This window comes from Acomys minous, assembly GCF_964271855.1.
Source record: "Acomys minous genome assembly, chromosome: 6".
Taxonomy (NCBI): domain Eukaryota; kingdom Metazoa; phylum Chordata; class Mammalia; order Rodentia; family Muridae; genus Acomys; species Acomys minous.
The window spans coordinates 129748028-129761833 of NC_140487.1; the positions used below are offsets into that span (position 1 = coordinate 129748028).

The window sequence follows — 13806 nt, forward strand, 5'->3', positions numbered from 1 at the left end:
AGTTGACAGCAGAAACTTGGAGTTCCAATGCTGACGGTAATACCACTGTGTTATAGCCCTTCAGTTAAACCTCCATATTAACAGCAGAGGATGTTGTTGTGATAAGGTTATTGTATAATTCAAATGCTGATTTATGTATCTTCCCCCTCCTTGTGTCTGATTGCAAGCTTTGTTCTGAGAATCTCCTGTCTGCTCCCCAATTGTCCCCTTGTATGCCAATAAAGCAGCAATGGAAGCTCAGGGTTCTTTAAGGTCAGATCTGACCCAGACACTGGCCACCAAGGTGGTTCTGCTATGGCTGCCTGGTTGGCAGTCAAGCCTGGTGAATCCTTCCAGGAGGAGGAAAGCCCTTCCCTCCCCAGAACAAATGCAGAGTCTCAGATGATCTTTGACGAAATAGATGTTGCTGGGTTTTTTTTTTTTCTTTCATATGAAACAGGGACTTATAAACCTTGGACAGTGGGAGGGGTTTTGAGGATGGATGCGTGTCATTGGCTGGGACTAGGATGTTGGTAATACTGTATTTGCATGGGGAAAGTTGTAACCTTGGTGGCTACGCCACCTACTCCTGAGGCAGGCATGGGAAACAGCGAGAGAGCTTTGTCCCACACCTTCTGTTTTCAGGATGAGATTTTAAGTCTTAATGTGAGATTTCTGTGGTTTGAACATGCTCCAACATTACCAATCCCATGCAAGTTCCTCTCAAGGCACCACACTTCTTTGTACAACATTTTTGAGACAAGAGTTTCTCTATGTAGCCCTGGCTGTCCTGGCACTCCTTGTGCAGACCAGGCTGGCCTCAAACACAAAGAAATCCACCTTCTTCTGCCTCCTAAGGGCTGGGATCAAAGATGTGTGCTACCATGCCAGACCGGGACCAGAATTCTAGTTATAGAGACTCTTGGAATAATGTTTATTCTTCCTACATAAATAAATACAGTAAATTATTAAGCAGTCATTTTCTGTAACCAGTTAGTTCCCCAATGACAGACATACAGACTATGGTTATGTTTAAGGTGCTAGCACTATGCTGGGCAGAATCTGAACTACTCTAACTCTAATGACCTTAAAACCCACATAAAAACCAATAACTTGCCAGTCTGATGACTCCTGGGGTGGCTTCTATTCCATCTGTCTCTTCCCCCAGCCACCTGCTCCGCCACCCTCCTCTTCCCCGTACACCTGCCTCCCACTTCCTGTCCTTCTGCCCAGCTGATTGGCCAAACAGCTTTTTATTGAAAACTGATACATCCACTCAAAGCATTCCTCCACAAGAGACTTTAAAAAATTATTCTACATAATGTTTATTACATTTACTTATGTGTGTTTCAAGGAAGTGTGTGGGTGTGCGCAAGCACTACAGCATTTATATGGAAGTCAGAGGACAATGTTTGAAGTCAAATCTCCCCTTCTACCATATGGATCTCAGGGATCAAACTCGTTATTCAGCCTTGGAGCTAAGTGGCCTTACCTGCCGAGCTATCTTTCCTTCAGTCTTTATTTATTTATTTTGCCTTTTTTTTTTTTTAATGTGGGATCACTACTGTCTAGAACTTTCTAAGTAGACCAGGCTGGTTTTGAACTTACAGAGGTCTTCCTCTTTCTCCCAGATTCTGGGATTGAAGGAGTGCCACTAAGCACAGGTTAAAAAAGGATAATGCACCAGGCAGTGGCACTGCACACCTTGAATCCCAGCACCCTGTTGGCACAAAGTTCTTGTGGACAGTGTATAGTTTACTCTTGTTCATGCAAACTTCTCTACCTCACTCTCTGGTTTCAATCCCATCTTTGCATTGTGATGTTTATTCTAAGTATCTTTGGTCTCAATTTTGGGTAAACACATCACCATTTGTTCTTTGTATTGCCAATAAAGCCAACTAGCCAATGCTGAGTAAGACAGAGGATAGGGTGAGACATCCTGGTCCAGTGAGGGGAGGAGAAAGAAGAGGAAGGACAGGAGGGAGCCATGAAGAGAGGATCAGAAAACACCAGCAGAAATGAACTGGACCTAGGAGATGGGTAGCAAGCAAGCATAATGTGGGAAATATGAAAGGGAGGAAGCTATACTAGCTATGAGGTAAAGGATGGAGTAATTATTGCTCAGTATTGTGCTCTAGGCTAACTAAATATATCCTAGTCTCTCTGAGTGGTCAGGGTGAGCGTGACGGTGAGGGTAGTGGTGGTGGTGGTGGTAGAGGTGGGGGTCAGAGTTGTGGTCATGGTTAGGGGTTGGGGTTAGGGGTCAGGGTCAGGGTGGTCAGGGATTAGGGTCAGGGTGAGGGGGTCAGGGATTATGGTCAAGGGTAAGAGTGAGGGGTCAAGGGTCAGGGACAGGGTTAGGGTCAGGGTCAGGGTTGTTAGGGTCAGGGTTAAGGGTTAGGGTTAGGGTTAGGGGGTTAAGGTTAAGGGTCAAGGGTCAGAGTTAGGGTTAGTGTTAGAGGGTTAGGGTTAGGGTCAGTGTGAGGGTTAGGGTTAGGGTTACTGGGTTAGGGTTAAGAGTCAGGGGTCAAGGGTCAGGGTTAGGGTTTTAGAGTTAGGATCAGGGTCAGAGTTACTGGGTTAGGGGCAGGGTTGTTAGGGTTAGGGTTGGGTTCGAGTCAGGGTTAGGGGTTAGGGTTAGGGTTGTTAGGATAGGGTCAGGGTCAAGGTTAGGGTCAGGGTTAGGGGTCAGGGTTAGTGTTGGTTAGGGTCATGGTCAGGGTCAGCTTCAATGGTCAGGGGTTAGGGTTTGGGTCATGGTTTGGTTAGGGTCAGGGATTAGGGTTATGGGTCAGAGTTAGGATTAGGGGATTGTGGTTAGGGTTGTTAGAGTCAGGGATAGGGTTAGGGGGAAGGGTCAAAGTCAGGGGTTAGGGTCAGGGTCAGGATTTGGGTCAGGAGTCAGGGTCAAGGATTAGGGTTAGGGTTGTTAGTGTTAGGGTCAGGGTCAGAGTCTTGGTTGGGGTGAGGGGTTAGGGTCAGGGTCAGGGGTCAAGGGTCAGTGTCAAGATCAGGGTTAGGATTAGGGGATTGGAGTTAGGGTTGTTAGGGTCAGGGATAGGGTTAGGGGGGAAGATCAAAGTCAGGGGTTAGGGTCAGGGTCAGGATTAGGGTCAAGGGTCAGAGTCAAGAGTTAGGGTTGTAAAAAAAAGAGTTAGGGTTGTTAGGGTAAGGATCAGGGTCAGAGTCATGGTCAGGGGCAGGGGGCAGGGGCAGGAGTTAGGAGTTAGGGTCAGAGGTTAGGGTTAGGGTTATGGTGTTAGAGTCAGGGTCAGGGGTAGGGGTAGGGGAAGGGTTAGGTGTAGAGTTAGGGTAAGGGTCAGGGTTGGTCAGGGTCACTCAGGGTCAGGGGTTAGGGCCAGGTAGGGCTCACGCTCGTGCTAATGCTCACACTCGGAGTTAGGATTAGGGTTAGGGTCAAGGGTCAAGGTTAAGGTCAGGGTTAGGGTTAGGTTCAAGAGTCAAGGAGGGCTCGTGCTCACTCAAGCGCTCCTGCTTGTGATTAGGGTTAGGGTTAAAGTTAGGGTTAGGGTCAAAGGTGAAGGAGGGCCCGTGCTTGTGCTCGCTCAAGCGCTCGGGCTCACGGTTAGGGTCTGGGTCAAGAGTCAGTGTATGGTTCAAGGTTGGCGTCGGGCAGGAGGTCAATGTCGGGGTCAGGGGTCAAGGGTGAAGGATCAGGGTCTGGGTTAGGGTCATAGTCAGTGTTAGGGTCAAAATTTAAAAAAAAACTTAAAAAAACTCTTAAAGAAACTGATAAAAATTCTTAAAAAAGAAAAAACAGTACATATAATGTACATACACAGTAAAAAATTTGTAAAGAAGAAAACTTTTAAAAATACTTTAGAAAAACTCTTTTTAAAAAGCCCCAGTACATATAATATACATACACTGTACAAAACTCTTTAGAGAAAACCCTTTTTAAAAATTTAAAAAAAAAAACTCTTAAAAAACTCTTTAAAATAACTCTTAAAAGAAAGACTACATAGAGAAACCCTATCTCGAAAAACCAAAGCGTTGGATTTTTCACCCACTAATAGGAAACATGCCTAGGTTTAGACTGTCGTGAGACAGGTTAGTTTTACCTTACTGATGTTGTGTTGTTGCCATGGTAATCTTGCTCAGTAGGAGAGGAACCGCACGTTCAGACATTTGGTGTATGTGCTTGGCTGAGGAGCCAATGGGACGAAGCTACCGTCTGTGGGATTATGACTGAACGCCTCTAAGTCAGAATCCTGCCCAGGCATTCAGGGTTCGGGAGCCTCGGTTGGCCCTGGATAGCCTGGTCCCTGTCTGCTCCCGGGTGCTGGGGGGGGGGTGTCCCCCCTCCGGGTGCCGGGACCGGGGTCCGGTGTGGAGAGCCATTCGTCCTGGGAAACGGGGTGTGCCGGAAAGGGGGCCGCCCTCTCGTGCTAACCGGTTCTTAGTAGACCTGCTTCTGGGTTGGGGTTTCGTACATAGCAGAGCAGCTCCCTCCTGCGACGTAAGGGTTTGTCTAGGGTGCGCTCCCCGGCGCCCTCGCTCTCGTCCCCGTCTCCCCAAGGCGGTTTCCTCCGCTCCTCTGGGAGGCCCCTGGCCGCGTCGCCGCAGCCTTTCCCACCCGGGCGCCGTGCCATGACCGCGGGGGTGTGTTTCTCGCTGGAGGCGGAGGGGAGGGGTGGGGCAGAGGGAAATTCCCGTTTTCTCTCTCCTCCGCTCCGCTCCCCACTCGCTCGCGCCTTGGCCGCTCCCCGCCCGACGCAGAGGGGTCGCTTGCTCCCTTCCTACCCGGGGTTGGCGCCGGGGCCACGGGAGGCCCCGAGGTACGAGAGTTTGGGGGTCTCCCTGCACGGGGTGAGAGGCGCGCAGCGGTCCTGGGGGGGGGGGCGCTCAGGTTTTCCCCGCGCCGGTCCCTCTCCCACCTCTTTCCCGGGGGAGTGTGAAGGGCGGAGACGCACGCTGGGAAGCCTGACGGCCGCCTCCTTCGTGGGGCTGTGTTTTCTCACGCTTCCCGGGCAGCGGGGAACCGCGCGGAGTCTCGGCCGCCTGCCCTCTCCGCCTTGCCCTTGCTCTGTGAGGCTTGGGTGGTCCCTCTCCCCGCCGCCTCCCAAGAGGCCGGGTAGACCAGTACTTCCACGGGGGAGTCCCGCTCTTTATCGACCAGATGTCCGGTTCAGTCTTAAACTTTTTTTCTCCGTTGGGGAACGGAGGTCGACCAGATGTCGGCTCTGGACTTTCTAAACTATAAACACAGTAGGTAGACCACTTGTCTATCGCTTTCTCTTATAAAAAGTTGAATTGAGTCATAAGATTGTGGAGGTCGACCAGTTGTCCCTTTTGCATAGCAGGGTAATCAGTCACTCTGTAAACATTAATTAATTAATTAACTAATTATTTTTCTTTTCTCCAAACAGGGTTTCTTCTGTGAAGATGCCATCCAGGAGCTATTTATTTATTTATTTATTTATTTATTTATCTAGCTATCTATCTAGCTATCTACTCATTTGTTTGTCTATCTGCAAGTACACCTGCAGGCCACAAGAGGGCACCAGATCTCTTTCTTCTTCTCCTCCTCCAGGAGCTATTTATTTATTTATTCGTCTACCTGTCTACTCATTTGTTTGTTCATTTATATATGTTTGTCTATCTGCAGGCTGGAAGAGGGCACCAGATCTTTTCTCCAGGAATTGTTTATTTATTTATTCTTCATTCATTCGTTTATGTTTATCTATCTGCAGGTGCACCTGCAGGCCGGAAGAGGGCACCACATCTCCTCCCCCTCTTTCTCCTCCTCCTCTTCTTCTTCTTCTTCAGGAGCTATTTTATTTATTCATTTACTTACTTATTCATTCATTTATTCACTCATTCATCCATTCATCTATCTACCTATCCACTCCTTTATCTTTGTCTATCTGCAGGTACACGTGCAGGCCACAAGAGGGCACCAGATCTCTTTCTTCTTCTTCTTCTTCTTCTTCTTCTTCTTCTTCTTCTTCTTCTTCTTCTTCTTCTTCTTCTTCTTCTTCTTCTTCTTCTGCTATTCATTCATTCATTCATTATCTATTAATTAATATTATAATAAATTATAAATAATGAATTATTATTCATTAATTCATTGCTTATGTTTATCTACCTGCAGGTGCACCTGCAGGCTGCAAAAGGACACCAGATCACCTTGAAGAGCAGTTCAGTGTTTTGTCCCACGTCTGATTGCAGACACTCTCTCTTGAGGTGTGTGGGGGTGGGGGGTTTTTTGTTGGAGGTGGGGAAGAGAAACGTGGAGGAGACAACATTGGGAAGAATTGTGTTCCCTAAAACTCCAAGTAGAGTGCTCTATTATCTGGGTGGGAAGGAAGGTGGCTGTGAGATGACTGTGTGTGCCAGACTCAGTTCTCTCTGCTGTCAGCATTTGTGGAATGGATGCTTGCTTTGTGGGTTCCAACTTGATGGCTGTTTTCTCTGCTTGCTTGCTTGCCTCCATGCATGAGGGAGACCAGAAGGAAGGTTCTTCTTGAAGATAAAAGTCACAGAACTATGCCCCAGCCCATATGGACAGACTGATGGACTGACCATCCTCTTTCCCAAAAGAAGAAACTTCATTCTCCCAGCATAAGAAGATGACCCTTCCCTCTTGACCTACAGGTGGTACTCTCCCTACCTCCCGGCCCATTTGCCCTCTTTCACTAACCCTGACTCAATAAAATAAAGTAAATAAATGGATGAAGAATTAGTTTCTAGTTATTTATTTGTTTCTCGGCTTGTTCTGAGCCGCTGGCTGTCTCTGCATGACTGTGTGTGTATGTGTGTGTGCATGTGTCTGTCTGTGGACTACTGGTACTCACAGAGACTACGAGGATCATGTCAGAACAGCCAATGCTCTTAACTGCTGAGACATGATTCTTGCATGGTGCAAGATGTCTGTCTGCATGAGTTCAGTTTGCTTTCAGAGTGAATATTTTAGAACTTGCCCCCCCAAACAAAACAAAACAAAACAACAACAACAACAAAACACCATCCTTCCCCCCCAAAAAAACTCACTCGCTCCAGTGAAGATCTGGTCTTCAACGTTTCCTTGGGCTTAGAAGAACCTCTGGCTCCTCTAGTCTTCCTCTTGCAATCTAATCCCACTGTGTGAGGATAGAAATCAAAGGAAGGGGCTGGAGAGATGGCTCAGAGGTTAAGAGCACTGGCTGTTCTTCCTCCAAAGGTCCTGAGTTCAATTCCCAGCAACCACATGGTGGCTCACAACCATCTAGACTGAGATCTGGTGCCTTCTTCTGACATACAGGCACACATAATAAATAAATAAATCTTTTAAAAAAATCAAAGGAAGGCTTTGCTTGACCTATTGTTTCTTTTAGAAGTAAAGAGGAACACCTCCCCCCACCCACCCCCCAACACACACACACACACACACACACACCTTTTAGACTGGTTAGTGTCCACTTCTTCCCGAAGAAAAGTGGGAGTGAATTTTTCCACCTTTTGGGGGGTGGGTTTCAAGACAGGGTTTCCTCTGTGTGACAGCTCCTGGAAATCGCTCTGTAGACCAGGCTCATGGAGATCCGCCTGCCTTTGCATCCAGAGTGAGTGCTGGCTAGACTTTCCACCATTTTACGGTGCAAGATGCGTGGAGAGAGCTGCCTCTTGTAGCTCACAGTTTGGGTGCGGGGGTGGGGATCTTTACCAGTGGAGACCAAGATAGGTTCAGTTCTCCTGGTGTTGAGAGAGACCTGTTTCTGTTCCTGTTCCTGTTGGGTCGCATAACTATATGTTTATTTCAGGCACACCAGCCACATCATCATCTCAGCGTTAGCGATTGGGTTTTTGTTCAATCAATGAGAAACTCTGTGACTCAGCTGCACGCAACGGCCAGGCATGCCGAGGGCCATCCTGTTAAAGGAGCTCATTAGGCATGTGGGCTTTCTAGGAGGTGATCCTGTCCCATGATGCACCTCCAGAATTGCTTCCAACCTCCGAGAACCACTCACTGCTGCATGCATCCCTCTAAAGGCTGGCATGAGAGCCAGGCATAGTGCTGCATGCATGAAAGTGTCAGATATCTTGGAACTGGAGTTAAAGACAGGAGTGAGCTGCCATGTGGGAGATGAGAATTGAACCCAGGTCCTTTGGAAAAGCAGACAATGCTCTGAGCCATCTCTCCAGCCCCCCATCTTTGTTTTTGTTTTGTTTTTTTGGTTTTTTTGAGACAAGGTTTCTCTGTGTAGCCCTGGCTGTCCTGGACTCACTTTGTAGACCAGGCTGCCCTCGAACTCACAGCGATCCGCCTGCCTCTGCCTCCTGAGAGCTGGGACTAAAGGTATGCGCCACCACCGCTCGGCTGTTTTTCTTTTCTTTGTTTTAACCAAGCACACCCCAACTGATAAAAATGTACAGTTGATCTACAGAGACTACCTGAGGCTTTCAAGACTGACTGACTGACTGTTTGGTCAATTAGGTTTGGGGAGCGGGCTCTTCTTTTAACTGAATTTTTATTTCCTACAATGCATTCCAATCGTAGATCCCCAAGCTCATTATGATCTATACACACACCCAGTGAGACTCCATTGGAGATAGGAGGCTTGTCCTCCTATGGCCCAGACCCATTGCAGGCCCTGCTTTTTGGTTTGGTTTGGTTTGGTTTGAGACAGGCTGGCTGGCCTCGAACTCACAGTTATCTGCATGCCTCTATCTCCAGAGTGCTGGGATTCAAGCAAGGTGTGTGCCACCACACCTGGCCTGCAGGCCCTGCTTTTTGAAAAAATTTAAAATTAGGCACACAAAGTCATTTGGCTAATCTTTGAAGACAGCATTATCTTTTACTTTTCTTTTCTTTATTTATTTACTTATTTTTTGGTTTGTTTTCTTTGTTTTGTTTCATTTTTGGATTTTGTGGGTGGGGTTTGTTTGGTTTTGGTTGTTCTTTGTTTGTTTGTTTTTTTTTTTTTTATCATAAACTGAGTGGTGGCGCACGACGTTAATCCCAGCACTCCGGAGGCAGAGGTAGGCAGATTGCTGTGAGTTCGAGGCCAGCCTAGTCTACAAAGTGAGTCCAGGATGCCAAGGCTACACAGAGAAACCCTGTCTCGAAAAAAACAAACAAACAAACAAAAGTAAATAAATAAATAAAAAAAATAAACTGAGTGATCCCACAGGTAAGATAAAAGTTTTCAAAATAAGGGAAATTCCCAACAGCATTGGCAGAGTCAAACAGAACTCTAAGGCCAACCTGGTCTATGATTCATTTACAGTTTGAATTGAAGGAAAGGACAATATTGCAATAAAGAAATGTCCCTTACAGTTGTGCATGATTGGGCATGCATGCCTATAATCCCAGCACTCAGGGAGGCAGAGTCAGGTGGACTGTGCTGGAAGAGGAATTTAGGTTTGGGGGGTGCTCTCTGAGTTTGAGGCCAGCCTGGTCTACAGCTAAGGATTTTACACAGAGAAACCCTGTCTCTGGGGCAGGCAGTCCTGGGGAGGGGAGGAGAGAATTGTCCTTCCTTGAGGCCCCTGCAGCTCCACCCCACTGGCTAGCACAGCAACAAAGGGTGTGCCTCTGCTCTGCAGAGCCTGGAGGACTGCCTGTCCTGAGGAGTTCATGCTGTTTTGCAGCATTCCTTGCTCTGCTTGTTGCCCTTGCGATCTTCACCCCTCCCCCCTTATTTTATGACTTGTACAAAAACTCGAAGGGGGCAGTGTCATTGGCACTTACAGTAAATAATAGTGAGTGCCAAGAGCCACCCTGTTAAGGGAGCTCACTGGGCGTGTGGGCTGTCTAGGAGGTGACCTGGGGTTTGCAAGGTATTGTACCACGATGCAACCCCAAACTGCTTCCAGCCTCTGACATGCTATCGGGAACCATTGATTTGGGGAAGTCCAGTAGGCATGAGAGATCTCTGGAGGTTGTCCAGTATTTGCAAGGTCTGTATCATGATGTACCCCAGAATTGCTTCCAACCTCTGACTACTCTGTCAATTGTGTTTTACTGCATCTCTCTAAAATCTGGCATTAGAGCCCGGCATGGTGGTGCATGCCTTTAATCCCAGCACCCAGGGAGGCAGAGGCAGGTGGATCACTGTGAATCTAAGGCCAGCTTGGTCTACAAAGTGAGTCCAGGACAGCCAAGATTAGACAGTAGGGCTGGAGAGATGGCTCAGAGGTTAAGAGCAGCATCTGTTCTTCCAAAGGTCCCGAGTTCAATTCCCAGCAACCACATGGTGGCTCACAACCATCTGTAATGAGATCTGGTGTCTTCTTGTGGTGGGCAGGCACACGTGTGGGCAGAATACTGTATAAATAATAAATAAATCTAAAAAAAAATCAAAAGTAAATACATCTGGCATTGGTGTGAACTGTTATTTTCTGGGTACTGACTAGCTCTGACTGAGCAAACTTCCTACAGGACTTTATTAAAGATGTACTGTTTGTAATTCAGATGAATTAATCCCTGATTATGGAATTCCCGATTTGATTCAAATAGTTTTAAAAGTTAAAGTTAGTTTATGGCTGCAATAAATACCTTTGTGGCCCTCTTTCCTTTCTGCCGCCGCCATGCCATCCAGACTGAGGAAGACCCGAAAACTCCGGGGCCATGTAAGCCACGGGCACGGCCGCATCGGTAAGCACCGCAAGCACGCTGGGGGCCGCGGGAATGCTGGAGGCGCGCACCACCACAGGATCAAGCCATGGTCACGGCCGCGTCAGTGAGCACCGCAAGCACGCTGGGGGCCGCGGGAATGCTGGAGGCGCGCACCACCGCAGGATCAAGCCATGGTCACGGCCGTGTCAGTGAGCACCGCAAGCACGCTGGGGGCCGCGGGAATGCTGGAGGCGCGCACCACCACAGGATCAGCTTCGACAAATACCACCCAGGTTACTTTGGGAAAGTTGGTATGAGGCATTACCACTTAAAGAGGAACCAGAGCTTCTGCCCAGCTGTCAACCTGGATAAGCTGTGGACACTGGTCAGTGAGCAGACACGGGTCAATGCTGCAAAAAACAAGACCGGAGTTGCTCCCATCATTGATGTTGTGCGATCGGGATACTACAAAGTTCTGGGGAAGGGCAAGCTCCCTGAGCAGCCAGTCATTGTGAAGGCCAAATTCTTTAGCAGAAGAACTGAAGAGAAGATTAAGGGTGTTGGAGGTGCCTGTGTCCTGGTGGCTTAAAGCTGCCTGAGGAGGTTAATTAAATGCTAACATTTAAAAAAATAAATAAATAAATAAATAAATATCTTTGTGGACTTCCGGATGCCTCACTAAGGATAGCCTACTACCAGATTTGTGGCTTCCGATAAGCCTCCACTGCAGATGGCACCATGAATCCTGGTATTTTCACCATAAATAGAGGCAAGTTTGTTTAAAATTCACATGTATGAATGAAGTTACCTAGAGATGTCTGAATTTACTCTGCTTTTTTTTTTTTTGAGACAGGGTCTCTCTGGGCAGCCTTGGCTGTCCCGGACTAACTTTGTAGACCAGGCTGGCCTCAAACTCATAGTGACCTGACTGCCTCTGTCTCCCTAGTGCTGGGATTAAAGGCATGGGCCACCACACCCGGCTTACTCTGTTTGTTAGAATGAAAGACAGATAAAATTATTGTCCTGAGCTCATTATGAACTAAGAGATAGCTGGATAATGTATAGTTAGGTCTGTCTGAAAAGATAGAAAAGTTTTTTTTCAACCTTGACTACTCGGTACCTTCCGAGATTGCCTCAGGGCTGTTCTATACTTTCCAAGAAAAACCACACCCTTATACCTGTCCCGAACACCTGACATCACATGGTGTCCCAAGTTGAGCTCTTGTCCCCTCAGGGATAAAATAACTAGTAACCAATCATTTTAAAGGGCATTCTTAAGAACCAACCATGGTCCAACAACTCTGCGTAACCACCACTTCTGCTTCTGTAAGAGTATAAAAGACCCAAGCTTTGCTTCTTCAGGGTCTCCAGCTCAATAGAGCTTGGTAGACTCCATCTCGATGGATCAATAAAGTATCCCTTGCGGTTTGCATCGGACTGGACTCTTGTCTCTCATTGGGCTCTGGGAAGTAGGACCTAGCCCCCAGGTCTTAAATGTCCTAACTGATAAGTTGTATACCCTATAAGTTTCAAACCCTATTAACCTTAGACCCTGTCAACCTTTGTCATTCTGAACTCACTATGAACTTATGTAATGGATACATAGCTAAGAAATGTTTAGATTTAAAACATGTAACCTGTTGTATTTTAGAATTCATCTGTTTTTGTGATTAATTGCACTCTTTTGACTATGAGGGAATTCCTGTACTCAGAAGTATAAATACAGTCTTCTACAATAAATGTGGCTGGGGAATTGGAAGCTTAACTTCAATCAAAGTTAAGATGTCTGACTTCATCCACCTCTTCTCTTAAATCTTTTCTCTTTTTTTTTTTTTTTTTTTTTTTTTTTTGGTTTTTTCGAGACAGGGTTTCTCTGTGTTAGCCCTGGCTGTCCTGGACTCACTTTGTAGACCAGGCTGGCCTCGAACTCACAGCGATCCGCCTGCCTCTGCCTCCTGAGTGCTGGGATTACAGGCGTGCGCCACCACCGCCCGGCTAAATCTTTTCTCTTGAATGTATGTGCTGACATTGGGAAACCTGACTTCAGTTGAAGTCAAGATGCCTAATTTCATCCACCTTTTCTCTTGAATGCATGTGTGTGAGTGGTTTATTTTCTATCTCTCTCTTACTTATTACTTCTTTGTAGATTCGCAAATAAGTTAGCAGACTCGGGGCTATCAGCCTTCTACTGCTAATAAGCTTAAGTTTACACAAACTTATTGGAGATCTCCGGAAAGAGGCCTTTCTACAGAGCACAGAGCCTCCTTTTATGACCCCAGTGCAGTTTCTAGCCAGAAGCCACTTTTAGAGCCTCAGCCATAGAAAATTTGTGGTCAGTTCAAGTTCTCCTCAGCCGCAGTACAGCCAGTTACTAGAGAAGAAACCTTGGGCTCCTTTTCCCCTTCCCTCCTTTCTCTTTCAATCCTGATCGGTTGCCTGAGCCATCAGCTCTGGCCACCCAAGAGAGGAAGCAAGCTGGAAGGGCATCCGCATTCAGCACCTGAGACCCCGCCCTGGACCTCTCCAGAGCCACAGCCGGGCATTAACAAGTGAGTGCTTGATCTGTTTCAGGCGTTGCTGCTAGAGCACATTCATGATTCGACCACCACCCTTAGAGAGAATTTAAAGATTCTGGTGTGGTGGCACATGCCTGTGATTAGGCCAGCCTGATCTACAAAGCAAGTCCAGGAAAGCAAAGGATATACAGAGAAACCTTGTGTCGAAAAACCAAAATAAAAAACAGAAGCAAAAAACAAACAAACCAAAAAACCAAAAAACAAAACAAAACAAAACAACAAAACCCAGAGGATAGAACTCAGAGATATAGACTGTTAGCAATGACAACTGCCCTTACAAAGAATTTGGCAAAACTGTTTGTTTAGCAAGTTTGAGATTTAGAAAAGTACACTCTTTTTTTTTATTTAAAAAAATTTATTATTATTATTATTATTATTATTATTATTATTATTATTATTATTATTATTTAGAAAAGTACACTCTTAATAGCTGAGCTAGAGACTTTTTAAGGCTTATAAGCAAAAACAATGCCCCGACTACCACTAGCTGAAGTCACTGAAGCTGGACTTGTAGGGGATTGATTTCTTACTCCTATTCTTGCCCTCAGCTTCCTTGACGTGATTTGATAAAAATTGTTCATGAGTAGATGGGCACCTTGGGGATTTAAACTAGAAATGGTTGGTTAAAGTTAAGATGTGTGATTCTTTTAAGATTACACACACACACACACACACACACCTCTTTAAAGATAA

At 46.5% G+C, this 13806-nt stretch overlaps 1 protein-coding gene across 1 annotated transcript; it reads left to right on the forward strand.

Moving 5' to 3' along the window:
* Positions 1–10491: 10491 nt before the first annotated feature.
* On the forward strand, positions 10492–11180 carry LOC311599231 (large ribosomal subunit protein uL15-like). The gene is made up of 2 exons (XM_084784947.1): positions 10492–10661; positions 10811–11180. Exons 1-2 carry the CDS (start codon positions 10510–10512, stop codon positions 11124–11126), a joined length of 468 nt encoding a protein of 155 aa, XP_084641073.1. The 5' UTR covers positions 10492–10509; the 3' UTR covers positions 11127–11180.
* Positions 11181–13806: the final 2626 nt, after the last annotated feature.